This window comes from Seriola aureovittata, chromosome 15 (genome assembly GCF_021018895.1).
Source record: "Seriola aureovittata isolate HTS-2021-v1 ecotype China chromosome 15, ASM2101889v1, whole genome shotgun sequence".
NCBI lineage: Eukaryota > Metazoa > Chordata > Actinopteri > Carangiformes > Carangidae > Seriola > Seriola aureovittata.
This window is the reverse complement of record NC_079378.1, coordinates 24863448-24891390: the sequence shown is the minus strand read 5'-3', so window position 1 is coordinate 24891390 and position 27943 is coordinate 24863448. Positions and strand designations below refer to the sequence as shown.

The 27943-nt window shown below is 40.6% G+C and overlaps 1 protein-coding gene across 1 annotated transcript in view; it reads right to left on the bottom strand.

The window, feature by feature from the left end:
- Nucleotides 1-521: 521 nt before the first annotated feature.
- fgf11b (fibroblast growth factor 11b) overlaps nucleotides 522-27943 on the bottom strand; it is a 39996-nt gene continuing 12574 nt past the window's right edge. Inside the window, exons 2-5 of the mRNA XM_056398411.1 lie at nucleotides 20280-20390; nucleotides 18791-18894; nucleotides 7683-7881; nucleotides 522-7583 (exon numbers count right to left, since the gene is read on the bottom strand). Coding sequence (XP_056254386.1) covers nucleotides 7447-7583; nucleotides 7683-7881; nucleotides 18791-18894; nucleotides 20280-20390 — 551 coding nt within the window. The 3' untranslated portion in view covers nucleotides 522-7446. The remainder of the gene's footprint in view (nucleotides 7584-7682; nucleotides 7882-18790; nucleotides 18895-20279; nucleotides 20391-27943) is intronic.

Below are 27943 nucleotides of genomic sequence, written 5' to 3'. Positions count from 1 at the left end.
TTAGAAACACCTTTCATTGTGATTGACTCCAGTACAAAACCACCATGGCTTCACTAATAAACATAAAATAGGATTATCACCTTTCTGACAGTGTCGAGACAAACTGAACATGATTCTTTGTAAAGGCTAAATTCATGGCAGAGCTGTTGTATTGGATTGCATTAGACTGTACAGGTGTACCAAGTGTAATAACGTGGCCAGTGAGAGTGTTAGCGTCCTCCTCACACCACCTCTCCAAATCTGCTGCAGTCAAAACTATCTGAAACTAGCTTTGCTAAACTTGAAAAACTAGTCCATTAAAGACAGAGACAAGAGAGAGAGTTGAAGCAGCTGGTTCAGCCTGCAGAGACACCGACTTCTGTCACCTTTCTCTCTTAGCTCACCTGGGACCTCCAGTCACTTATTCCAAAACACCTTTCCCTACTTGAAAATGTTCCCTTAACCGGGGAACTAATACAGCATTTTAAAAGGGTTTTTAAAAGAAGTTAGACAAAGAAGACAAAACCTTGAAGGGCACAGCTTACAATCATACAAATATATGTTATTTTATTGAATAATGTTCCATAATAAGACATCTCCTTTCAATTCATGTAGGAGTTATTGTTGAAATGTACACAGGTCTGATGGCAAACATGGAGCGAGGGTGAATTGAGGGCTTGATACTGAGAGGGAGTCATGAGCCAAAGAACAGTGACGTATGCATGCTTTGCAAAAAAAAAAAATTCCATGTCAGTCTCGACAATTATCAGTCATTGTTGCAGACCACTGCAGTGATTGCCTTTGTAGCCTGCAAATCCTGATTGTAGTTTGTTAACCTGCTGAATGAGTTTCCCTCCTTGAGTGCAGGCTGTTAGTTCTCGATGCATATTGCTGGTCTTCTTTCCTGCTTTGCAAAGTTGTCAAAAAAAGCCATGATGTTCCTGCTGCTTCCTTTGGCTCTTATTGTCAGGAGTCCAACGTGTGTCTAAATCCCTGGTAACACTCGGGAGGTGCCTGAGGATTCAGGCCTTCTCTCCGTGGCTAATCAGCGCCAAGGCCCATTTTTATTTATGGCTTTTTTTTGTTCTTTTTTTATTTATTTATTTTTTTTAAGTCTCGTTTTTTTTTTCTCGGAAGACAAGAAGATTGGCTTGAAAGAAACCCAAGTCTTTAACAGTTGGAGAGAGAGGTTGTGGGAACTTTCTGGAAGACTTGCGTGACTAAAACTCTGGAGACCACCAAGGTCATTGCTGGGTATGACAGGACACATGTTGGCTTTAGGAATTGTTGTTCTGCTGTTTCCACTTGAATACATTGCATCTTTCACAAACACACAGCTCAGTCGCACAGTGGGATTCAGTTTGGGTGAAGTTCACTCAAGAGACAAATCAGTGTGGATACAGCAGCAGTGCTGACCGAACACAAAAACACACCAAAGGGAGGAACAGCTACTCTGTCTCCTTCTGAGCAGGAAACATGACACGGTAGAACAAAGACTGAAAGACTATAAAAAACATCAACACTGATATTTAAGTACATTTCTGACAAAAAACAACAACAAAAAAAACTGACATAATACTTCAGATATACACCGTTTGTATTATTGACTAAACTTACATGTAAACTGGCTGCATTCTGTACATTTAGGTCATCCAGAGAGGTTTTGTTGTTTGAAGTACTGTATACTGTCTTGTATATTGATCAAGGGGAACACTTTACATCCTTCACATTGGTTGCATTTCCCAGAAAATGAAGCCTCTCACTTAAACATGAATAAAATATCAGGCTGCAGGAGGAAAAATACTCTACAAGTACAAAATAAATAGCTTCTGTGTTGTGCCCTTTTAAAATTAATGTTTATTAAATTAGAAATATTCAAACACAGTGTTGCAGCCAAGGCTCAAACTTGCAGAGGTGTCATGCTTCCAGTATGTCATACTGAGGAACTGTGAGCATTGCACACACGTTTTGTTCTGTAATTTCGGGACTGATTTATATTTTATTTTTGATGAGTTTGCATAATTCAGTTGTCACAAACAGTTCCACAAAATTAGATCCATAGTTTCTAACCCCACATACTGGATACATCTCAAACTGTTTTTTTTTTTTTTTTTTATACCCCTCATTAAGAGTGTTACCCTTTAGCAACCAGCTGCTTCCATTAGAGGGAGCTAGTTATACATGAGATTTTCCCTTTAACTTGTCAAACTGCATGGCACACATTTCTATCTGCATATTTAAAATACGGTTTGAACATGTTGGTACTACAGCAGTGTTTGTGACAATGCACCGACACTGACTGCAGCACATTAGAGTGTAACGCTGCTGTGAACTGTGTTTTTGAACAGGAGCTGTTTAATCACAAGGATCTGCAGTTCAGCTGGATCATAGTTCTTTTAGATAATTCACTGAAGGATCATTTCAAAATTCTACATTTTCCTGCTTTGAGTGAAGAAAAAGACAAAAACAAAATCCCACACACAGACTTTGTAAAACCTTAAAATCAAAAGATGCATAGCTCATAATGGTCTCACGTCACAGATAAACATTATTGTATGCTATAGTGCAGTATTGTTAACACCGCACTCAGTGTGATTAAAATGCGTTGTTGGTTCTTTGTAGTACATTTAAAATCAAACGTTTCCAAGATTTGCTCCAAAAATGTTCCCTGGATGTTGGTTAGTTTTTGTACAGTGCAATAAAAGCTTTAAATCCCCACTGTGATTCTCAAACACTGGTGATGACTCAGCTGTAGTTTAATACTCATTATTGCCTGTTAGTCCCAGTTACTCTGAATTAGGGGGATTCCCTGGTTGTTTTTCATAACCTTTTAAAAAACCTCCCAAGACAGTGAGTTTACTTTTACATGTTTTAAGCAAGTCCCAGTGCTTGTAAGGTGCAATGTGCTTCCACTTTTCTAATGATTTACTCTTTTCTTTCTATTTTGGGATGGGGTTGATGTTATGAACTTGTTCTACCTCTAACAGATATGTGTCTTAGTGGACAGGAGGCTGTTTGACAGGCCCAGTGTAGAGGCCCCGAGGAAATGAGAAAACTCTTCCGTCTCTTGTCGCCCAGCTGTCGTCTTGTTGAGTTTACACACAGAAATTAAACAACAGCCGTCTGAGTTCATTATGAACAAATAGATTTCCCTGTCTCCGGCTGACCTTGGGGAAATTTTTGCACCCATCACAGGGTGGCTGTTCTCTCGTTTATGTTTTATTGAGTCTATCGATTACTGTTTCAATCTCATGCCCTTTCTTTTTCTCCTTGCCTCTCCGTCTTGTCTTACCTTACTCTTAATCACAGATACACACACAGACACACAGACCTTATAAGCACACTGTAAGTACACACCTACACAGGCAACACAGCATTTAAAAGAAAGTTAATAAGCTGTAGATACTGTAGGATGTGGGTGGAGATGTGTGTAGGAAAGGGATTATGACTCTAAATCTCTCATGCGGGGGCAAACAAACTATTATTGCACGTTACCGCCTCACTATCCAGGATCTGTCAAGCCCTGATGTCCCATTAATATATTCTCAAAACACTTTCTCACTTCTTCAAACAACAACGGTGACAACAAAGATCATCTTAATATGTCTTCTGGTTTCCTCTCTCTTCACGCTCCTCCAGCTGCCATCATCTCACTTAACTTTTACATTCAAGAGCAAAACTATAGTTTCACTCAACAGCTGCATTCAGTCGCTTTCATTGCACTTACTTAACATCTCTTCACCTCTCACCTCACACGCATTGTAAAAACTTACTTTTCCATTTAGGTCTTCCTGCCTTACATTCAACTTCTACTTCAATCTCAACATTCAGCATCAGTCTACTCCACATTCTCTGCTCTCGTCTGTCTACTTGCAGTGTCACCGTCCTTACCAACAACTTACTGTGGCATTTTTTAGCATGATGATAGTTAGCACTGGACGCTGTTTGGGATTAAGAAATCTCTGGAGGAATGTAGTTCTTTCCTATATTTAATATGATAAAGTGGCAGACGTCAGTCACAGTGATGGGTCGATTCTATAAGTTGACTTAATTTTTATCAGCTTTAATGCACTGTGAAGCAGAGCTGCATCAATTAGGGGATTAATTGATGGATAAAAAATAAATGTGCAACAATTTCGACTATTGATTAATCATCTTTGTTATTTTTCAAGCAATGTGGTGATTTATTACCTTTCATTGATTTTAGATTTTCACTGAAAAAAATTTAAAAATGATGATTTTTGTTGGTCTTGTCGTCTCTGAAGCACCACAACACTTATGGTGCCAACAATGACTCACTTTTAAAAATTGCAGCTCCTGCGTTGTGGATTCTATACTAATGAATTGTGCAGCCCTGTTTTAAATCATTGTGAGGTGAATATCTATGGGCTTTGGACAAATTAAGACATCTGAACACATCCCTCTGGGCTGTGGGACATTATAGCACACTTTTTTTCCCCGCCACTTTCTGACATTTTATAGGCAAAAGAATTTATTGAGAAAATATGGTAAAAAAAAAAAAAAAAAGCGTATTAAAGAAAAGTGAAAATAATTGTTAGTTACAGCCCTACCATATGGACTAAGAGAAAATGCCATAACGTCTTATTTTGGAATGCCAGAGTCCCTTGCTGTCACTCAGTCACTGCTTTGCACCTCCAAGTGCTTTCTTTATATAGAACGGACTTAGGATCAACACTGAAATGTGAACTGGCATGAAGAAGCTCCAGATGGAACACAAACACTGAAAAGTGTATGAGCACTGATAGCTAAAATAAGCCTATATCATTGTATACTACCTGCTGTGCTCACACTTTGTGCTTAGTAACGCACAGTTAGAAACCGCACTGGGATGAAACCAAATTCCCTGCGAAAAGGGCAAAAATAGAGATTTATAAGTGTACAATGCAAAATCCGCTACAAGGACAAATATCCAAAATTGAACTGAATGATATTCCCCCTGGAAAAGCCCAGAAAATTAAAAGACTTAAAAAAACTTAATGGAAAAAAAAAATGCAAAGCCCTCCAACTAATTTCCTCCATAGACCCCCTGTCAGAAATAGCGCACAGTGCCTTACATGCTTCTTTGTCTTACATTCATTATCATATCCACATGCTGCATAAAACCCTGCCAAGAATCTTGCTTACTTTACTGCAGAAAGTCCTTATCAACATTCCTCAAGAATACACCTGCTAATCCTTCACTCTCTCTAAATAACTGCCTCCATGCACTGACCTCTTTACAATTCAACACACAATTTCAGACTTACTTTCACCCTCATCACAGCACATTCACAAAGCCTCTGTTTCACATTCTGTAAGCCATCTTCACATTATGTTACCATTAAAATGAGATGCCCTCCCCAATGCACTGAACGTGATTTTTAGCTGCCATAATGAGCATTTTTACAGTTCCACATCTCCCAACACTGCTCTTCCTGACACAGTAACAGACTTCCTGCTGTCCGTGTTTGTTGGTGGTATCCATGCACGTTCACTTTGACTGAACATTGCGGTGACATTTTTTTCCCCCCTCAGCAGCTTACCAGAGCGGACAGCACCCAACAGCAGACAGCACTGAAATAACCTGACAGCTCCCATTTAGAAGCCTCAACTTCCATCAGCTCATGGCTTATTTTTTTAACGAGTCTCCCTGATTGGTAAACCAAGTGCAAATCAAAACAATAGGAAACAGCATCTAAACTAAATGTTAGATTAATGGAAGTACGTTCTGTCAGTTCAGTCCTCAGGAGGTTGCCCAGAGATCCTCCTCCCTGATGTTTGAAAACTTCTGACTCTTCAAAGTCAGTAAAAATGGTATAAAAGACGGATGTGTCCCCCACGTATCACCTGTTCACAGACACCGACATATCAAAGACACATAGGACACGTCAAAGGTTACGTGCAGCGTCTCTATCTAACCTCTGTACACTTACACACAGAATCTGAAGGGGCATCTCTACTGTAGAAGACATCCGCACACACAGGTTAAAACACAATCACACCAAGACATTCGCCCAGACAACTACATTTCTGAGGGTGATTCTTCCACAAGGTGATGTGATAAAGCTAGTGAGTGGATAAGCTGCCAGACATCCTCAGAATAACAAGTGCTCCAGCTCAGAGGCTCCTCTGGCTTTGATGTTTGGCTTCAAACCTGGCTTTATGCTGACAGCAGATGCTGAGTGAAGTATACACTACAGCTCCTTTTTCATGTGACTTCAGTTCAGATCCACCCTGGATTTAAAACATGACCCAGTTGTTCATTTGTAGCTTTTAATGAGCTAGTGCAATAATAAGTGGTCACCTGGTAGAGAAGAGAGGCTGGAGGAGGAGTGTGTCGCTCACTCTCTCACTCATTCACATGCTCATTATTATTATTTTTTTTATTCTGGCTTGTTGGTAAAAATATTGCTCAGGCTTTTTGATCCTTTTAATAAGAGCCTGGATTAAACCTGTAGTAATTCCACATCTATTTTATGGCTCATCTTCCCAGGAAGAATAGTTATTTTATTTTATGTGGTACTTTTGCAGGCAGCGCCTCTCTTGTGAGCTTCATAAAATTTCCATCGTACTCTGAAATCCAGATTTTGTCAATATCAGGACCATCATTTCTAACACTTTCACCACCGTGCTTTTGTTTTGATCTTCTGTTTTCAGCACTATTATCATCTTAATCATATTTTACAGTCAGAGTTTCCAAATCCATGTCTTTTTCCCTCTGGCTGTCATAAATCAAATATTAGTTCCTTCAAACAAAAAAACAAAAACAAAAGAAAATTTAGAAGTTTAAAAGTTGATGTCATAAACTTCTCTTTAAATCATTTTGTGTGCACAGTTTCTCATCCGCTCGTCTTGCTCCGCTGACCCGACCCGACCCGGGCTTCCTGCAGATATCTTTCCTCTCTGAGCTCTCTCATCTCACTTTGCGCTTTAGTTGACCTTGGTGATTAGCTTAGCTGGTCGGCAGATGGTGGGTGGAAAGCTGGCTGAGCCACACTGTCACCAACTTTAGGGCTCAAGAGGGGGGCCCATGGGTGAGGATTATGGTGCCGAGTCAGCAGTGGAAATGCGCGAGTGGTGAATATACGGTACAATAGAGCAGACGGTGGTGGGTATGGGAGAAAAGATGAAATTGTCAGCAGGACAAAGAAGCTTGAGTATGACAGAAATGAAGGAGGTGCATTAAGGAAGTCAAAAGGGGCAGAGAACAGTGGGAGGGGGAGGTGGTAGTAGTTCTGTCTTGGGCGCTGTGCTGTCTTTCTGTGGTGACAGGTGAGGGGGGGACTCCTCTCTCAGGCCTTCCTGGCTGCTGATGGACTACTGACCCTTTATCCCTCAGCATCTCGTAGTGCACTTCTGGAAAGTGGTGGCCAGTGAGGGCCGTTCCCTCAGCCACCCTCAGTGCATAATTAGTGTCTGTGTTCCCAGTGTCACTGCTGCCCTTTGTCCCACCCCCAGTCTCCTGTGCTATGAGGCATCAGCCTTTGGAGCTTCTTTCTGTCCATTCTTTAGGGAAGGCGAATCTGAAGTTTTCACTGTCTTCCGAGGAGGACTCACTGGTTCACTGGCGAGCTCATGCAGTGACGGCTCCTTATACATCGCAACTGTGAGACAAAGATAGAAGCTGTTAATAATTAAGGAGGTGATGAATAACTAAGATAATCAGGTTTGAATTGTGCTGAAGTGACATAAAGGACACAAACCCTCAATAACTTTAGGCAGGAAATGAGCAGCTCCTTTGGTCTTCTTTACCCGGTTGCCCTTCATGACCTGGCCGTCACGATTGATACCGATATACCAGGAGCGGCCAGACTGGGTCTGGCGATACAGCATGGAGGAATACGTAACGTAGTAGTTCTCAAACACACTCTCCTTGAACTTACACTCTGGAGTGAAGTGCTCCTGGAAAGCAGAGGGAGAGAGAAAAACCACGTCATCGGAAAACTGTAACTGTTAACATGAACTCCAGTACGTGTAAGTACACAGGAAATACATGGACACAAGCAGTGAAATACATTAATTAAATTAATTAGGTGACTGTTTCCTTAGGGAAAGGATGGATAGAATTATATCTGGACTTGTGTTTCTCTGAAAGCATGAACATCTTGCTCCTTTGGGAAAAAGACAAGAATGCAAACTATACAATGAGATACAGCATTAACATCTCCGCTAAACATAACACACTCCCAAAGGAAAAGAGTGGGAAAGATGAAAAGCACTGAAACACTGACATCTACTACAATACCATAACAAATTAAATCTACACACATACATTATAAACTGCACAAATAAATGACTCATTCTAACATCAAACTGCTTCAGAGGCATCACAAGTTCAGAAGATAAACCTGCCAAGTCTTTAATGAAAAATCAGCTGATGGGCTCAGTCTTTAGGAAATATGTAGGTTGGATTTTGTTATGAACAAAATTCCAATAAATAACACTAATAGAATTATTTGCATATTTATTTGTTGTGTGTATCATGGCATCGTGTCGTTATTCCTGTAAGAGTTTCATATGTTATTGCTACATGTATAGTGACTTTAGTGAATACATTGTGTACCATGGACAGCCAAGCTTTCAGTATTGTAGAAGAGCATTGCCTGCTTAAGGGAAACATTGTGGTTTGGGTTAAAATGACCTTGTAGTGAAGGTTATGGGACCGGTGTCAGTGTTAGCACCATCAGTGATGTGGTGCTACAGAGACGCCCCGGCCTTCAAATCATTTTCTCCACACGTAAAGAAACATGTTTGTTTGTTACAAGACCAACAAAAATCCCATCATCATAATTTTTATATATTTTCAGTGAAATTAAAATACGACATTCCATCTGAAATCGAAATATCTGCCAAAATAATCTCAAATTTGCAATATGATTTCTTGGCATATTGTGCAGCTGTAGTTAAGGTGATGGAAAGATGGTGGTAATGCTTTTAAAAAAGTGACTGTTGGTGCAAGCGCTCAAGCCTCATAGACTTCAAAGACCTGTGATCAGTGGTTGTAAATAGAAACTGCTTTATATATATATGTATATATATGCTAGAACTGATACTTTGGGACTTTCGGTTCCGTAGAAAAGTAGCGGCAGAATTTTCAAAGGTACAAGAGATGTGATTCTTTCAGGACTGACGAGGGCAGTATAATGACTCTACGGGCGTCCTAGTCTGACATTACACTTGAAGAGAGGAAAAAGGCAGGCACAGTAAACACAAAAAACACGTGGAATGGAAAATATACGCCAAGACTGTTGTATGGAAACATTCCACTTTTGCTGGTGATCATCGGGGACCAGTTATAGACGGTATGCAAACGGTGCCACAGAGCGTTTCAAATGAAAGGAGGAAACACCTCAAATGTATCTAAGCAGCTCAAAGACAGTGATCTGGATCTGTTCATAGAACTCAGGCTGACTGAGTTTCAGTTCATTGTATATTAACATTAACATTATTAACGTCAAAATGTGCTGTTCCTGAAATGTTACTGTTATTGTTCTTGAATTGTGAAAGCTGGTGTCTGTTGTGGCAATGTTAGCTTGTTTAGTCTAAAATAGTGACAGCTCCTAACGTCAGCTGGGTGCCTGCGACCGTCATCACCATTCAGTCTGTCAAAATATAGGAATATTGATTGGAATCAAGCAATGTAGAATTTCTGGTATCGTACATCCCAAGTCAAAGGAAAAGGTTGGGAACCACTAAATTAGCCAATTTTCTGTCAGGTCATGTTGAACACCAGAAAAAATCTTCCTCCTTCCTTCCACCAAAAGAGAATTATCCGTTTAATATAGACTGCTCTCATGTACTGTCAATCGTCCACAACTGGCTAAATCTGAATAGACATTACAAAATCTAATTATCAGAACTTGGATTCAGTCCAGCCGTTCAGCTAGTCGTTGTAAGTGATCACTTTCCTGCAGCACTTCCCCTGCCTCTCTGTCCTCAACATAAGGACTACTGAACCCTGCATAATGTTGACTGGTGATATTAACCAAGAGCGACAGATATACATCTCTCTTAGTCTCCATCAGGGTCTCGACAGGGTCCTTCCCCTGTCAGAGAGCAAAGCCAATCTGCTGGATTGATTAAGTGAGAGCAGCAGGGCAGAAATGGCTGAGTGGAGAATTTCACTGAGACTCAGGACGACAGAAGAGGGCCAGAGGATCACAACTTGGCATAGGCAAGTTTTAATAAAGAGCCAAAAGTAGATTGAGAAGGCATAAGAGACCTCCAGTTTCACACTTATCACAGATCATCACCTTTCCCCTTCACTGGGAGGCATCATCTTTAGCTGAAATGACAGTTCAGGACTTTGTGCCCTTTCTTCATCCACTCTTGTCCTTCTGCTCCACCACAGTTTATGCCCGTTTAACAGCTGTCTTCCACCATAAAAAACAAGCCTCTACCCTTAACTCAACAAACTCTCCCACTCCCATCACCACCACATCACAGAGCTATTTTAAGATCCTCTGACAGGTTTGATATCTTCTGCTGTGCTAACACAAAGAGGATGAGATCGATAGATGATCCGCTTCATTCATTATTAATCAGGCCAGAGAGCAAGAGGGTGGGAAGTGCGGGAGACAGAAGGGGAAAGGTAGGAGAGGCGGGAGAGAGAGAGCAGAAGATCACTCGGAGAGGACAGAGGGGTTGCTGGGTAATAAAGGAGATTAGTAAGAGAGAGAAAGGGGGAGACCTGCTTCATTGCATCTCCCCCAGGACCAAAACGCGGGGCGACGAGGGCCACGATCTGGCACTCATGTCTCTGGAAAGAGTAACCATCACTCCAGTAAAATACCCTTCAGCTCCACTTCTGAAATGACACCAATGATAACCCCTCTCCCAAGTCATCCTATAATTACCCTTCATAATCAGTCCCCTGAAATTAGCCTAATGACGAAACCCACATCTTCTGTGTTTCATTCAATATCTCCAAAGGTCTGAAGAAAGGAAAACACTGAGAGCAGGCAAGACAATGAAATAAACCTCCTTATATTACAGTGAGTTTTCATGATAAAGGCCAACATACCTGTCTGTAGCTGATACAGACATCATACTGTAATTATCTCCATCTCTGACCTTGAGGTAACCCCCGGACCTCTGCAGAACTACAGAGACCACCCAGGGCGAACTCATTCCAACCACTCGATTTACCTGTGAAGTTAAATAATTGCTGAAGATGTGTTGAGTGTTGCACATTTCTAAGAGTGGTGGCAGAATGTTTCCACCTAAATGGTGAGTGCTCATACTAGAAATGAAATAAAAAGCTCTTTCCTCAACCATGACTTATGGAGCGACTTGGGTCTCGTCCCTTCCACGTGTCTCAAGCCAAAAAATGAATTTAAATGAAAGCAGACGAGAAAGGTAATATGTGGCGTCCGTGCTGAGAATCCTCAAGAACCTTTTTATGATGCAGAGCACCATCCCAACTGCCCCCCGCCCCCCCATCCAACACACACCACCTCCTCCTTCATCCCTTGTGTCTGATTACATCTATTCTACCTGCTTCAGGAGGCTTAACTCTCCATGCAAACATACACTGGGATTGCACTTACTACTAAATAAGGACAGTGAAGTACTAATAATACACACTCTGGCACTGACAGGGCAGAGTTTCCCTGAATCCTACTAATGTCTCTCCCTGCATATAATTAGGATATAAGAGCAGGAATGAAAGTTATGACTAAAGAGATGGAGAACCCATGAATAATATTGAATATCTTGTTTACTTTCACTTCACCATGCATGCACAAGCATGAAATCAGAACTAATGCCCCTGAAAGTGTAGCTCTATGTCTGGAATTCAGAACATTTTTTAGCATTTCTGAGGTGCAGTTATTTGCAGTCCCCTGTTTAGACAGCAGGGGTCACAGTGTCATGCAGGCTTCCTTCATCTATTGACTGTCCCATCAGCTCCCTGGGTAATCTATGGCAAACTGTGAAATCTGCCCAGCTGCAGTAATCCCAACATATTCCCATTGTACTACATTACTGCTGCATCAAGCCACTGAAATGTAAAGCTCATTCACAACAATCCTCTGCTCCACAGACTCACATGCACATAATATGTGTGCAGTGCAGGAAGCCACCAACAGAGCATGTTGCTGATGTTGTTGTCGAGCCAGATGTAGATGCACCATGACACGCCACGTTACATAAGTCAATAGGGCATAGACGTGCTTATTAAAAGGGCTTTGCAGAGGATGAGACTGACAGTTAATACTGTCTAACACCACACATGTATGGTCTGTCTCTGATGCTTTATGATAGCCCAGGGAGGCATGATGCTTGCATGACAAGTGAGTGGATGATAATGTGCAGGGACTCATGCCTCTGTTGTGTTGACTGACAGCTGGAAGGCTCCTGTCAATATACAGCAGCTGAGGGAGGGGTGGTAACTGACATTCCCCTCTTCGACCCTCAGTGACTGAGGTGACCAGCTGCACGCCGCCTCTGCTTTTAATTTTCTGCCACACAGAATAAAGTGGTTGTGTCATCATCACTGTAGCTATTTCATATCTCTGCAAATCACAAGAGCTATACTCCTCTATAATATCCCTCAGACATATTTGGAAGGAGAAATCTGGTAAAAGTAGATCATGAGTCTATCAGGAAGAATAGGTTTTTCCTTCCCTAAGTGCTCTTAATTGACTGCCTGGCAAAATGTCTTCAGCTTTACGTTTCTGCACTTCATCTCTTTTCTCTTGTTCTGGCCAATTATTTTCCCTGCTACTTTTTCTAATGTCCACATTCTCTCCTGTCCTGTGATAAAAGTGATGCTATCTTGCTGCTGGTGTTGTCCTGCATCTCAATGCAATCTTCCAATGAAAAGAATAGAGAGGACATGGCTTTTCATCAAGAGGTCTCATGCTCTCTCTCTTTCTTTATCTCTTTCATGTCTGTCTGTCTATCACTCTGTCTACCGCACAAGTGTCACAGACAGATCACAGACAATATTATTTATTTAATGCGTTAAAGGCCCATATACAGTCTGTGATTGTGTGCTCTCCCAGGCCAGAGTTGACAGTTGGGAGAAAAACATGGCGAAATCTTTGGCCAGTCCAAAAAGGTGCTCCCAGCTTTCACTGTGAGACATCCACAGCTGTCAATTTAGAGCTCATAATGTAATAACAGCTGTAGCCTCCTACAGCTGACACACCTTATTTTACATGAGCTACTTGATCTGTATTGTGGTTCATAATCTTTAATGACTGATCTGATTTAAATTAAAAATTTTACAGGGAGAATGTAATGCGACATGATCAGCTAGAGAGAAGACGTACTGCTCTGTCGGAGTTCTTGGAACTATAGTAGGGCTGCAACTAATCAGTTAATTTTAATGTTATCTATTAATCTGCCAATTATTTTCTCAATTAATAATTCAGCTATGTACAAGGCAAGGAAACAGTGAAAATTGTCTGTCACAGTTTCTAAAATCCAAAGACATTGAATTTACTATCAAATTAGACTAAGAATACAGTTAATACACTGAAATAACAAGCTAGAACTGAGGAATGTTTGGCATTCATGGTTTAAAAATGACAAACATTTATTAACACAGTCACAGATTAGAGCGACAAATCACAGACTACAGAAACACTCAGTCCTCCTGCAGTTGTACTGAACGGAGGGACTTCTCTCACATATAACCTCTGAATATATAACACTAGGTTATACACTATATATATATAGATATATATATATATATATATATATATATGATATTCACTAGGTGTCACACTAGACCACCAACATCTTGGATCAAAACAAATGCTTGATAAGCGACACCTCTTTCCTCCAATCAGACACTCCCCCCACCTTGCGTTCTTAGCAAGGTGTTATGAAGCTCAGTGGAAGCAGCCACTAAGCACACAATGATAAGCACAATTGAATAAAGTTATCCTGTGAGCACAAGAGCCACCAAAAAAGACCATGCAGCCACAACCATTAGCCCATGCTAGTATTGGTGTGATATGTTGGCATTAGTGATAGCAGTATTTGCTGAATAAATTCATAATATCAGTAACAGCAAGTTAACTTTTGTTATTACACTACTGTAGCTGATCACTAATAAAAACAGACATGTAACATTATGAACCCATCAAGTTACTTGCAACCAGTTTCGACCTTGGACCATGGTCGGACTGGGAAAGAAATTCAGCCTGGGACTGATCTGCTGGAAACGGCCACACGAATGACAGAAACACAGATAGGGCTGGTAAAGATGTTTTGACAGTCGACTGGCCGACCGGGATTTGAGCCAATAGTCCCCATGGCGTGTTCGCCTGTGCTCTGGTCTGTAATGTATTTGCCAGAAAATGTGGTTCTTCAGTGGGGAATAATTCAGCAAGGTCTCTTTCACCTGAACGCTGCGTACTGTACTGTGCCATCTCGCGTGTGGGTGGTCCCCGTGTCTTTATAAAAGTGTGCACTAACATACACGCATCACTGTCCCTGATTTCTACACAAAGAACAGAGAAACTCCACCATATCCTTACATGGAAAATTGTTGTTTCCTGATATATTGTTGTTTAAAATCGGGTATGTAACCTTTTATTAGTGACAGCTGATATGACCTCCTGGTGGCTATGTTTATTACCTCTCTGTTACTGTCTCTCCCCAAATGATTTTTACACCACACACTAATTTTCACTTGGATATGCAGCGTAATTCTGCAGTGTGGAGCCAGCTGTGGTAAAGGAGAGCAGCACTGTAACAGAAGCCAGCTGAGCTGAACAAACAAAACACTGGACAGAAAGAAAGAACTGAAATTTGGTTGGTTTATTTTGACTCATTCTGATACTTGTAACAAAGATTTTAATCTTGTGTAAAATGTAAAATGTGCACAAACATCTTCATGAAGGCAACAATATTTACTATGATAGGGAAAGCTTCGGACTAAATCTTAATTGGCACTAAAATTTTTTTCCTGTGACCTTGTCAACAGTCATGACTGTCTCCTTCAACACAAGCCCTTTATGCTCTCTCCCTCTCACACCCTCTCTCTCTGTCTATGAGTTTTCCAGAACACATAGATTATAAAATGGGGCAGGAATGAGCCAAGCTCTATTTTTGTATCAGGATCAGCCATTTCCTGTTGTTACATACAGGTACCGAAGCTGAGATTTATGTCTGTGGCAAGGCAGCAGTGGACTTCCTCTGCTTGTTTACAGAGCTTGATTACTGTGTGTGTGTGTGTGTGTGTGTAGAGGGAGGGCGTGAGAGAGGGATTCAAAGGAGATCTGTGAGTTATTCAGGAGAAAACAATAACCATCAGGAAGCAGCAGAAGAGGTAGAATATGCAAGAAGATGAAAAAATAGCTGGGGGGAAGAGACTAGTCATTCTGTCAGTCACCTCAGCTTCTCTGAGAGTGACAGCGATGTGCTTATTTATCATAAATGAAACCATTCCTTGTCGGTGTCACATACTCTCTTAGCATGCTTTTAAATGTAAAAGCAAATATGAACACGCTCTTAGAGCACAAAGATGTGTATAAAGGGCCATATCGTGCCACCTGCACTCCCTCCTACACCAGCAAATTAGTACATCAGAGACACTATAGAGAATGATATGGGGTCATAAAATCAAACATGCATGATATACGAGTAGACAGCTGTTGTGCACCACCTATATCGAGTCATTCCTCAGCTGTGTGTGTGTGTGTGTGTGTGTGTCAGAGAGAGGAAACTCTCTGAAAGAGGTCAGTGTGGGATTCAGTGCAGCTATTGACTGCAGCTGAGGAAATCCCTTCTCTTCGCTGTTCACAGAGGCAAGGCACCAAAGTCTAATGCATGCTAATCAGGGGCTCAGAAGATAATAGGAGATGGCGTATTTGCCATAATTCAAGATTTAACTCATATACAGACAATGCTCTCTCCTTTACATCTCATATGCATAAAACCACTCGTGCATTCGCTGCTTTTGCATATAATTTTTTCATACGTTCTCTTGAAAGCAACACAAAAATAACAAAGAAAGAGACAAATATACAACATATTTATCTCACATTACTGACAGATTTTTAGGTGTCCAGGAAACTGCACAATAATAACATCCTCTATTATATTTCATTTTCATTTATGCTCCACAAATGAGTGTGTGAGTGATCCCATGTAGATATGCTGTATACAAGGTAAGGAAATAATGACAACAAAGGGTGAAAAATCTGGAAGAATTTTCAAATATACATAATCTAACTTATTGTAGGTAGCATGGCCCCAAAGATTTCTGGTGAGATGATGGGTTTGAGGTGTAAAGAAGAACCACTTTCAGAGCCTGGTCACTGTTATTTATACCAACATGTGTTTAACTTTATTACCCGTGTGCTGTTATCTTTTACAGAACTGGATACATAACAATGACAGCCACAGTGAGGTGTGAATAGTCAAAACTTCCCATAATAACCATGTATTATTAACCATGCAGCCATGGTAACGTGATCTGACACTGATCATGTGTAAACAGTGTGATGTGATCAGACCACACACTCTGAAACTGACACTAACTCTGTCCACGGCGCTGATTGAACTGACCATCCTGAAAGATTCATCAGCTGCTGAGATGAGCTTCAATGCTTCTTTGACAAAAATAAATTAGTGGTTTTCCACTGTGGTTAATGGTAAAGTTACCACCCAATGTTACAAGCGCTGCCCAAGGTACTGATCTGTCTGTGAGCCCTTGAACCTGTGACCTGCTCTGCCCATGGTACTGAATGGACTGCTCGCTGGAACTAGCAGGAAGTAAACAAGTGCTCTTGAGGACAATGCCTATGGTAAATATTACCGCCTGTCTCCTGATTTTACATTGTAGATTTTGTCTAACTTGCAACTTTACTGAATAAAGCTCTTTTGGGTAATTGCTTGATACTCCTCTGACACTTTATTAGGCATAATTGAAATTATACTTAAGAGCTAATGAAGTGCTTTGCAGCATTGAATAAATTAGACAAAACAAGTCGTGATACTAACACTCTCTCATGGGTATTACACTTCAAAGAGTTCTCTGTCTCGTCTCACCCCCTGCTACTGCTTCACATCTCTGTTTCCTACCTTTGTAAAATGATCTATTCGATTGGAAAGTCACATGGAACTGGAGTTTAATTTATGCTAATGTAATAAATCAATCAGAGCAGTTTTAACCTGCAACTGATTTGCTCCATTTCTCAATTTTTTTGCCACATCAGAGGCTCATTGACCCAGTGATTCAACATCTCATACTTTAGTTAATTACTAAAACTTAAACCAGGCTTAAACATTAACCATAAAACAAAACCAACATAAATACACCATAATGTGTATTAAAGCCTAGAGTTCTTCCAATACCGATGTTAGTGTCAGATATACTGCCTTAAATAATGAATTGGGTATCTGCGAGTCTCTGTATCGATCCGACACTCAATAAACTTTATTTTTCACAAAGGACCAGATAAAACAGCCATTTTTCTGGAAGTCAACTCTTCTTTGCTGCTCTACAACAGTAGCCTACACAGGAAGTTGCACTGTGCAGCCATTGGCGACTCCTGTTGTAGAGTGGCTAAGAAGAATTGATTTCTGTTAAATAGCGTAACATTAGCTGTTAGCAAAACATTGGCAATTTGGCAATATGTTACACTGGAAAGTCCCATCAGTAAAAAGCCAATGCCTACAGTATGCAAGGCTTTCATATGGAGGGGTGGCACTAGTGTTGAGACATATTTAGACATTTTTTTATTTTTTATGACTGATAGTAAAACCAGATAATAAATGAAAGATTCTATGGCATTTTACAGCTTACCCTTAGCCATACAACAGTAATCACATCCCCTCCATACAGGGTGAGTAGTATACAGAAGATTTTTTAAATACAATGGTGTTGGATCAGTACTCTGTATCAATACACAAGGATCTGGTATGTAAAAATTGGTATTGGGACATCTCAAGTAAAGCCTCTGAAAACTTGAGTTCAACTGATTTTTATTCAAATGCTGCTAAATCCTGATTGTTCTACAGAGGTACATGACATCACATTTTTCCAATTGAACCGTGACCACTTCACACCAGTGAGAAGAGCACAGAGGACAAACATTGAGAGAAACCAGTGTGTTCATATAGGTTCCCATCACTCAGATTAAGAAGGTGATGGAGAAAACCCACAATCTGTCAGCACTTCCTGCAGTCAAGATTCTCCGACAGTCCCAGACGTGTTCAAGTTTTACACCCACTCCGTATCCATTCCTCCCTCCTTGTCTTTCCAGTACTAATTGGAATACTCATGCAGGTCTGGCAGGATGTCACTCTAGCTTTCGCTCCCCGTCTCTCTGTGGATCACCTTTCTCTCAAACGTTCATGTACACCTGCACACAAAACCAAAACATGCTGCACCTTTCACCCTTCCTAACAGTCCATTAACTAACTCTGCTCACTCTGCTCACCTTGGTACTGTCTATGCTACAGCAATTAGGTATATACACAGCACATTCTGTATATAGGCCTACACATACTGTAGCTTATGTTAAACTGATGAAATACTGCTTTGTGTGGCAGCTACTGACACTTCTTCCTGACACTGTTCTCCTATCATCCGTATTATTTTGAAATAGGAGAGGCACTACTGTACACTGGAGTCCAGCTGACAGACAGCTGATCCTGAATAGTGCAGATATCAGGACCAAGCAGAGGAAAATATGAGGACTATATCCCAACCTGAATACTTAGATTAACCAAAACCGCATCATATGTGCAACTTTACTGAGATCTGGTGTCATAGCAACATATTGTATAAGATGTTGGTTGAAATATGAAAATTGGTTTCTTCTGTACAGTAAATACACATACATACCGAGGTGTAGAGGTATCCGTCACTATTCATGGCAAGGTACAACCCTGTCTTTGCCCCCTGGATTGCCACAATCCGCAGTCCCACTGGAATTAAATTGAACTGTGCTAAATTGGGGAATGAAATAGAAAGGAGGGAGACAGAGTGACAAAGAGAGAGAGAGAGAAAAGAGAAAGTCAGAGAAGATTGTGAAATTAAACTGTAATACTGACAGAATGAGCGTCTATGTCTTCAGAGGTGCAAAGGCTGAACAGCTGCAGTATCACTGCTGCATGCTGTAGCTCTCTTCAGCCCAGATTCTGTGACCTCTCAGAGTTCATGTTTATATAAACACAATGTCATGTCACCTTCACTGTGCTTTACTCTGCCTCTAAGCCAGCTTAATAATGGAGATGTTCTGTCACACCAAATAGAGTTTAGAGCAAAGACAGTTAAAAGTGAGCAGGTAGATGCAGTAACTGGACTCATAATAGAATAATGTTGGTGGTTGAATGAATAAAAATTCAAAATTCTGCCACATTCAAACTACAGTTTGAGAAAAGGCTTGTGTCTGGAGGGTCAAATAGACAACATGAAGAAATGATACTAGGAAGAGAACACTGCATAGTTTCTGATCTGAAAACCAAATTTAGATTGTTAAAGGTCAGGATGAGCATTCACCATGTCTATTTAGAGGCAGTTTAAACCTTTCTCTTGGGTTTATAAACTAGAGACTAAATTACAGATGCACTGATTCTGAATTCTGATTTTTTTTTAAACATCTGTCCTGCTGATTCTGATTTTCCTTCTCAGAACTTTAATTGACAGCTACACAAACATTTTATTACTTTTCTTTAATGGACAATTCAATTGTATGTTCATGATAAAAACATTGACAATATGAAATAAATGTAGGTGAAGGTCTCCCTCTCTCTCTCTCTCTCTCTCTCTCTCTTTCTCTCTTCTCTCTTGACTGCTTTCTGGTTGCAACTCTTTACTTTTCACACTGCTCATCAACATTGGATGATGATGATTACCGATGGCCAATAGCGAGGTCGTGGCCATGATCAGGTGAGGTCAGCGGTGTGGTGCCACCTTTGGCTGCTTTAGCCTTTGCTAGCTTCTTGAAATTGCAGCGCATGAGTGTAAATTTGAGCGATACAGAATCGGATATATGAGACTGATCGGCCCATCACTGATCAAAGCCAAACAAATTTGACAGATGAGCAGACAAAATCCTAATTTCTGCTGCAGGGACTTTTAGCACAGTGAGACACCGACTGCGGGACTGTTAGCTCACTGCGTACAGTTCAGCATTAACTTTGCCAGAGTTGGAGATTTGGCTCCCAGTGAGGGAATCAGCTGTTCCACACTTTAGCTGAAAACTGCAGGTGTTCTTCGACTCAGTTCCTCTGACTGGTGCTACATACTAGACTGTGAATAATTTGACTAAAATTACACAACATGACCAGGAGCAAAGACATGTAGGCTTTAGACAAAAACACACACTCACAAAATGAGCTGCTTTCATCCCTTGTGCTGTCCATGGTACCGTCAGGCTGCATCTGCAGGTAGTATCCATGTTGGCTGTATAGCCGGGTAACGATGCCTTTCAGCTGTGGCTCTGCGAGGGAGCACAGGAGAACAACATTGTATTTGACAAGGACCGTGGCGAGAAGTCAAGAGCAGAAATCATGTTCACTGATTTACAGGACCTGAAAAAGGAATGGGTTAGTGAACGATGTCAGAGTTCAAAGACACTAAGCGCAGAGGAGTGTGTGCAGTGTTTGAAATTACAACATAGTTATATGAAATATCTAAAACTTGAACTATATTTTTTTAGGTTGAGTATGAGATGGTTTGCATAGAAATTTTATACAAAATTTAATTTTAACCAATTCGCTACTAGGGCTACATGATATGAAAATTTCGTTAGAAATGTTTTCATTTCCTTTTTCACTGAAAAGATTTTTGTACCAAACAATCATGTTCCTTTCTATCTGGAGAATATGATTTGTAGGCCGGAGCGTCTCTGTAGCGTCTCAGCGCTTATGGTGCTGACATAGAACAACAATGTTGAGACACTTTTTACTTTTATCAAAGAAATTGCAGCTCCTGTTATTTGGATATTGCACTTGGCCATATTGTGATTTCGATTATGTTTTGGATTAATTGTGCAGCTCTACGCTACAAAACTAATGACATCATCAACTAGCCAATTAACCAACATTAGCATGCTAATGCTCTAAACTAAGATAGTGACATATACCTGCTATAAACATCATGTTAGCATTGTCATTGTGAGTGTGTTAGCATGCTGATGCTACCATTTAGCACAAAGCAGTGCAATGCTTGAGTAGAACCTTATAGAGCCTTAGTACAGTGAGCGTGGACGTATCATACCATCAGGCAGTGTTACACTGATCTTGAAACATTACACACAAATGTTGTGAACTCACACTGTCAGTGTAAGGTATGGTAATATGTAGTACCTTACTTTAGGTGCTGCTCTTTCATCTCAAGGATATAAATAACAAAAGCACAAACTGCCTCACAAATCAAAGTCACATGAAAGGCATCAGTGTAGCGGCTTATGGGAGTTTTACCGGGAGGGAAGGTGCCTGGCAGAACAGATGATGATTGATCTCTGTTTGCTATTTATGTTGTTTATTTCTCGTTAGAAGTTACAGATTTCTTTCTAGAGGCGGCAAAATATACAAAATTCTAAGCACAAAAATGAGAGTTTAGGTTTTCAGTATTCAATAACGGTCTTTTTGTTAATTAGTGAATTGCCCGAGGTAGATTTTTCTGGGCTAATTCATTTAAGCCTTGGGCTGTGTAACATACAATAACATAAATATACAATTAAGTGATGAATAAAATGCATCTCTCACTTAAGCAAATGCATCCGTCCACAGTCTTGCCACCCAGTAGTATTTTTAGCTGTGGCCACCAGAGGATGAAGTCAAGTGAGAGAGTAAGTCTGTCTCCCGCTAAATAAAAGATATATAATCAGGGGGCCGGGGGGTGGAGGAAAGGATGGAGGGTGAGGAGACAGGTTGAATGTTTCATGAGCGGAGTCCCTGCAGTCTACTTTGCGTTCATTTGAGAAACAGACAGAATCTTTGCAGCAGCTGTCGGTGCCGCCCCCGTACCCTATAGCCTGTACCCCTGCGTATACAGTATGTTGGAAGTTTTCTCCTGAGCTCTGCAACTCGCCACCTCCTCGGCCAGGCTACAGGAGAACCCTGCGAGTCCCCTGACTTAGTGTAAAGCTCAGTCACTTAGTCTGGTCAGGCCCAGTGAAGTGACACAGCTCCTTAAAGCATTAATAAGGGGAATGAAACATGGATGAAGGAGCAGTTTATAAGAGAGCCTCTGGAGGAGGGAGGGCCACCCGGGAGTTCCTCCTCTGCTAAACTCCATCCATGCCCTCACATACACACCTCAGGGAAGGACCCAGGGCACTGCGCAATCTGCCTGTCTTCTCGGACTAGCACAAGAGCAAGAGAGTGGCAGAGGATGGAGGAATAAGATCTGTAGGACTATTTCCCAAAGGAAGTGTGCCAGGGTTGAAACATCAGTGAAACTGTGACCTACTCCCATTGTTACATACATGCATCTTCAGCACTCCCCATCCTCTCTCTTTCAAAGCTGCTTGTCAAAACATTTCAGGATCTCTGTCCGTGCAGTTTCTTTTTCTTTTCTCCCTTTTTCCATTTCATATTCTTTGAGTTATGTACGCTTTCATCTCACCCAATAACATCATACATCATCCAATCAGAGCAGGGAAGCCGTTCATTACTTGTCCCCACAGATGCAAAAGAGAGAGATGAGAGAGAGAGAAAGAAAGGGAAATGGGAGGATCAGGGAGGAGAGAAGTGAGCAGGGGGACGGCGAGGGAACAGTGAATGAGATGACACTGTCATTTCATTAAGAGTGACGGCTGTACGTGCTCGAGAAAAACACATTCAGCCAGAAATTCAATAGACAGCTCTTGCAATATGGCTGCAATCAAAACTCCCTTGCTCGGTGTCAGAGACACTAAAACTAATGTTTCACTTAGCAGAGCTGGCTCCAACTTCAAGATCCTCATCCCAACACCAACGCAGTAAATTCAGATCCAGTATAATGAAAGTGTGCTCCCAGCAAACCGTCGTGTTTTACTGCGGCTGCATCAGATTCATAGATGATAAAACAAAAAACTCCTCCTCTGTGGACTGTTGCCACCTTATTACCATACAAATATTACACGTGTCAGTGTGTGTGTCGGTGTGTAAGTGTGTGTGCCAGTGTGTGTGTCGGTGTGTGTGTCGGTGTGTGTCGGTGTGTGTGTAAGTGTGTGTGTCGGTGTGTGTTTCAGTGTGTGTGTAAGTGTGTGTGTCGGTGTGTGTGTAAGTGTGTGTGTCGGTGTGTGTGTTTCAGTGTGTGTTTCAGTGTGTGTTTCAGTGTGTGTGTCGGTGTGTGTGTAAGTGTGTGTCGGTGTGTGTGTATTACTCTAGTAATTTATACATTAAGCTCACACATGTTTTACAACTGAAACTAAATTATGGAGTTGTTGAAGTTGTGGGAGAGAAGACCTGGTCATCACTATGATGAGAGCAGAACCAGCTAGTCTATTAATCGAATTCACTTTGGGTTTTGGACCAAACAAGACATTTGACGATGTCACCTTGGGCTGTTGGAAATTATACTATTTAGACAGAGCAATTAATTGATTAATTGATTAAATGATTGATAAATAAATAACAAATAATTGTTAGTTGCATCCCTAAATTGATTCTTCAGTCATTTTTCAAAAAAAAATAGTGACAAATTCTCTCTGGTCCTCAAATGAAATGAAAAGCTTTTCTTGTGTATAATTGTAAATTAAACAAAACAACATGTTTGAAGACGTCCTTGGATTTTGAGAGGTTGTGATGAGCACTGTTTTTTAACATTTCTCACACTACATGACTAAAGGAATTCTAGATTAATCAGGAAAATTATCCACAGATAAATTGAGAATAATCCTTATTTGCAGCCCTAACTGTGACCAACGCAGCAGCAATAACACTGAACATGTCATGTTGACTTTCTTGACTTGAATATTTTTACAAATGTGCTGGAGGAGATTAATGATGACATCATACTGTATGACTGACTTAATCATAAGTCATTATTGGGTTTTGTTTGGGCAGGCAGGTCCGTAGGGTCATGATTTTCTGCCAGAGATGTGTGTAAAGTTTTTAAAGTTATTTTTGCCTTTCTGTCCATGTGTTTACATCTGTTGTAAACTTCTGAGGCTGTTTTCTGGCTCTAATAATTCAGCGCAGCAACAAGGCTTTTAACGACATGCAAATGAACAAAACTGTGCATAATCATAACACTGACTCAACTCGGTGTCATCAAATAGCAGAGATGCACTACATCCCCATGCGTATTCTGCCAACTGCTCCCCTCTCACTATCTTGACAGCATCTGTGTCTGCATAATGTGTACACACACACACACACACACACACACACACACACCAGACTCCATTTTTTTCTGTCTTTGTAGTTAATGTTGCAGTATGTTGGCATCAGGAGTGTATACATCAAGGCTTCAACAAACATGTCATATTGTTGCCTGAGTAGCATAACCCTTTCATCATCTTCATTCATTCATCATCAAATACAGAGTGGAGTGGCGTACACATCACACAGAACAAACACACGTCTGCCAAGGTCAGATTTGTCTTTTGAAGGAGTTAAAGGTTTGAAAATACAAATATCTTCTATAAACAAGACCCAGTGAACCTGGGTTTCCCCTCCCTTCACAAATTAATGTGAAATCAGGTGTCCAAGGATTTACATTTACATGTCGAATGTTTTATACATGATACTTGAACAGTGTGTGGATTATGATGTCGTTATATTAATCACCTTTGGCAATATCCAAAATTAATATCTTGATACAGTCCCGCTCAAATATGTTGATATACAATATTATTGCATTGGGTGTTTTTTTTAAACTGTGGGGTGGGGTTTAATAATATAATATTATTGTATTTTATGTTTCATGTTTTGACTAATATTTGGAGGGAAATATTGCAATATTCTATATTGTCAAATATCAGCCCAAGCTTACATCCTAGGGCGGCGCAGATTTTACAAGTCAACTGATAGTGTTAGTTGAAACCATTAGTCGACTATTCATTGCATGTTTATGATTTATTTAATTATCTCAATATATATTTTTGGAGGGCACCAGAAATATCAGTTTCAGAAGTGCATGCATGAAGAAAACCGACTGTTAACCGCATCAGCTAAAGAGGTAATGACTCAACCAGCAAGGAGAACGTTAGCGGCTATGCTAAGTGGCTAATGTTAGGCTACTTACATGTTTCAAATGATAATCCTTGAAGACAGGTGAATGTTTGCCTTCAGAGTTTGCATGTTGCCTTCTACAGGTCGTACTTTAGCGTCTTGAAACGATCTCCCTGCTGATATACCGGTATGAGTTATTGTTGCTGTTCATTGTACTAAGTCTCTAAATATGTCTAGTCAGGTGAACCCAAGACGCTTGGTTACATTACTATCTAATAACTGCAGGGACCAGCCGTTTAAATGATGTCTGTGACTGAGTGACTGAGATTGATGTTTTTTTTTCCTGTGACCAACCGACAAATCTAAAACTCTTCTCATTGACTAACTTTTGGTCGACTATTTGGGGACAGCACCACTATATATACAGTATATCTCTGAACTGTAACAGAGGTTTTCTTTTGGGGAACTTGCAAGTAACGGATTTTAAAAAAGAATTGTCGAAATTGAAGCAGCAGAGGACGAGACATTCCAGACATTTGGTGCCTAATATGGCACAAGCTCCAAAAACATTTGTTCCTACATTTCCCCTAATGCAGTTGGACAAAGTCTTTCATCAGACCTTCTCTGCCTCCTAAATGTCCACAGACGACCTTATACAAAGTGTTTGCAGGCTGAGCGGTCCTGGTAATGAGTAAACTACAGTCTGTGTGTGAAATTGGTGCAGTGCCTCTTTAAACATAATTTTTTTGTGTCCAAGCCACAGAAGAGTGAGCGCACGTTACGAGGCAAGCCAACTTTTTTTCCTTCACAAGCCCTGGAGAAGTACACTGACAGATAGTGACACACTGTGACAGCAGTCTACCTCAGGTTGGATTAGCAAAGCACACAGAGTTGTTTACATGAGCAAAAAGCCTGTGTTTGTATCATGAGGGTGCATAGTGTGCACATGTAGCCTCCACTGCTCCACAGGGGTAAACACAGAAGACGATAACTCGGAAAGCTACTGACTCAAAGGTCATGTGTACTGATTTGGGTATGTTAGGGCATACTTGTAATCAAACAGTAAGAGCATATTTTATATGGCAGAGGGCCAAAAGCAATCATAGTTTTATAAGACATACCACAAACAAATGTAATGTTTGTTTCTAATGTATTTTATACAACTTCCTTCTTTAATCCAAAACATTTCAGAGGGACATATTGTACTTATTTATCTGGCAGCTGTTCTTACTAGTTACTTTTCAGATCAACATTTTACATTTAAAAAACACATAATAAGCTTGTAAAATAAAATGCCTAAGTAAAAATGGCATCAGTGGCTCTTAACCTTTTTAGCTTGTGTCTAGTTGGGGTCTATTGTCACATTTCAGATGTCTATGAGTTGTTAGCAGTTCTACTTAAATAACTGTTAAAGGCACCTACAAGTAAAACTCTGATATTTTACAGCATAAAGCAAAGAATTAGTCAACTCACAACCCCTCAGCCTCAATCCTGTTGCTGTCTATAAGGTAGTGACTGGTTTAGGTCGGACTAAGACAGTAAAAAGCTAAATACACATTATTGCATCAGTATCAACAATCACACATAATAATATATCAGTCACAGTCACACGCCGGTAATATTCCACACTTCCTGTTAGGGAAAAATTTTTATCATCAGCGGTGAAGAAAGAGCGCTGAAATCCAGGATCTTATGCTCAGGATGTTTATTGATGCTTGATCAAGGAGAAAAGAAGATTCATCAATACAGTCTCCTGTGCATGATGTCACCTCAAATCTGAAGCAGGAACCCCTGAGGATAGTCTTTATACACTTAGAGAGATTACCATAGAAAGCTTACACTCCATAATTGGTCAAATATCTAGAAGAAAAGGGAGAAGGGGGATGTGTGAATACAGTATTGGTTCATTAACCATAAACAAGGAAACAAGACTATATACTCCCAAGTGCTGATTCTTAGAACTGACCATCCAAGGTCTTCTGTTATCAGCCCTGGCACCAGCAGTATCAGCAGAAAACCACAGCTGCGTCTGGAGGAGCCGCCTCAGCGTCTCAAGGCCTATAAGGTTTAGTGCAGTAGCTGGGGCACAGAGACCTAGGGCCTCACACTGACCTTTCACCCTGAGTCAGTCATTCATTAGGTACACAAGAGAAAATTCCCTCACAGTTCCATATGTTGTAAATAGCAGTACAACGCCCTACATACAGGTCGATTTCCATTTAGTTTCCTGCTTTATTGTGTCTGTAAAAGCTTGTGTCACTTTCAAAATCTTGGCTTTTGATAGAGTTCAATAATAATAGTTAATAGTAATAGTTTTTCTGCCATGTGGTAAAAAGACTCAGCTGTGAGATAAGTGTGTCTTTCCTTGTTTGTGTTGACACAGTGCTGTTGATTGACCTACGCTTAAGCCATTTGTTCTGGCTTCTCACAAATAGGTCTGAACATTTTGTCTGGTCCGTCCACATTTTCATGTGTTAACCGTTTGAACTTTTCCTGCCCTTCTGGTTTAAAACATTGTTTTGTGGCTGTTGCATCTTCCATTTCCTGAGGCGCTTGACGCCTGGTCGTCTCGCTGGCCTTGGCTGCAGCACGTTCACTATCACTTGGTTTTTTATAAAACTGTCTGAGGGATGTCTGTTCTGACATGTCGGAGTCGTGCTAATACGCAGAGTGGAGTCTAATCACATGACCAAACACTCATCGTGCCACGCTTAGTCACATGACAGCAAAGGCAAAACCAAACTTTTGTATAATATAAGTTTGTATTAAGTTGTCCTGACGACATATTTCATAGGTCACAATATTCGACTATTTAATATGATATTAAAGGATTTATTCATTTATTTGGATTATTTTCCAGTGGACATTTTGACCGTTGATATTTTCA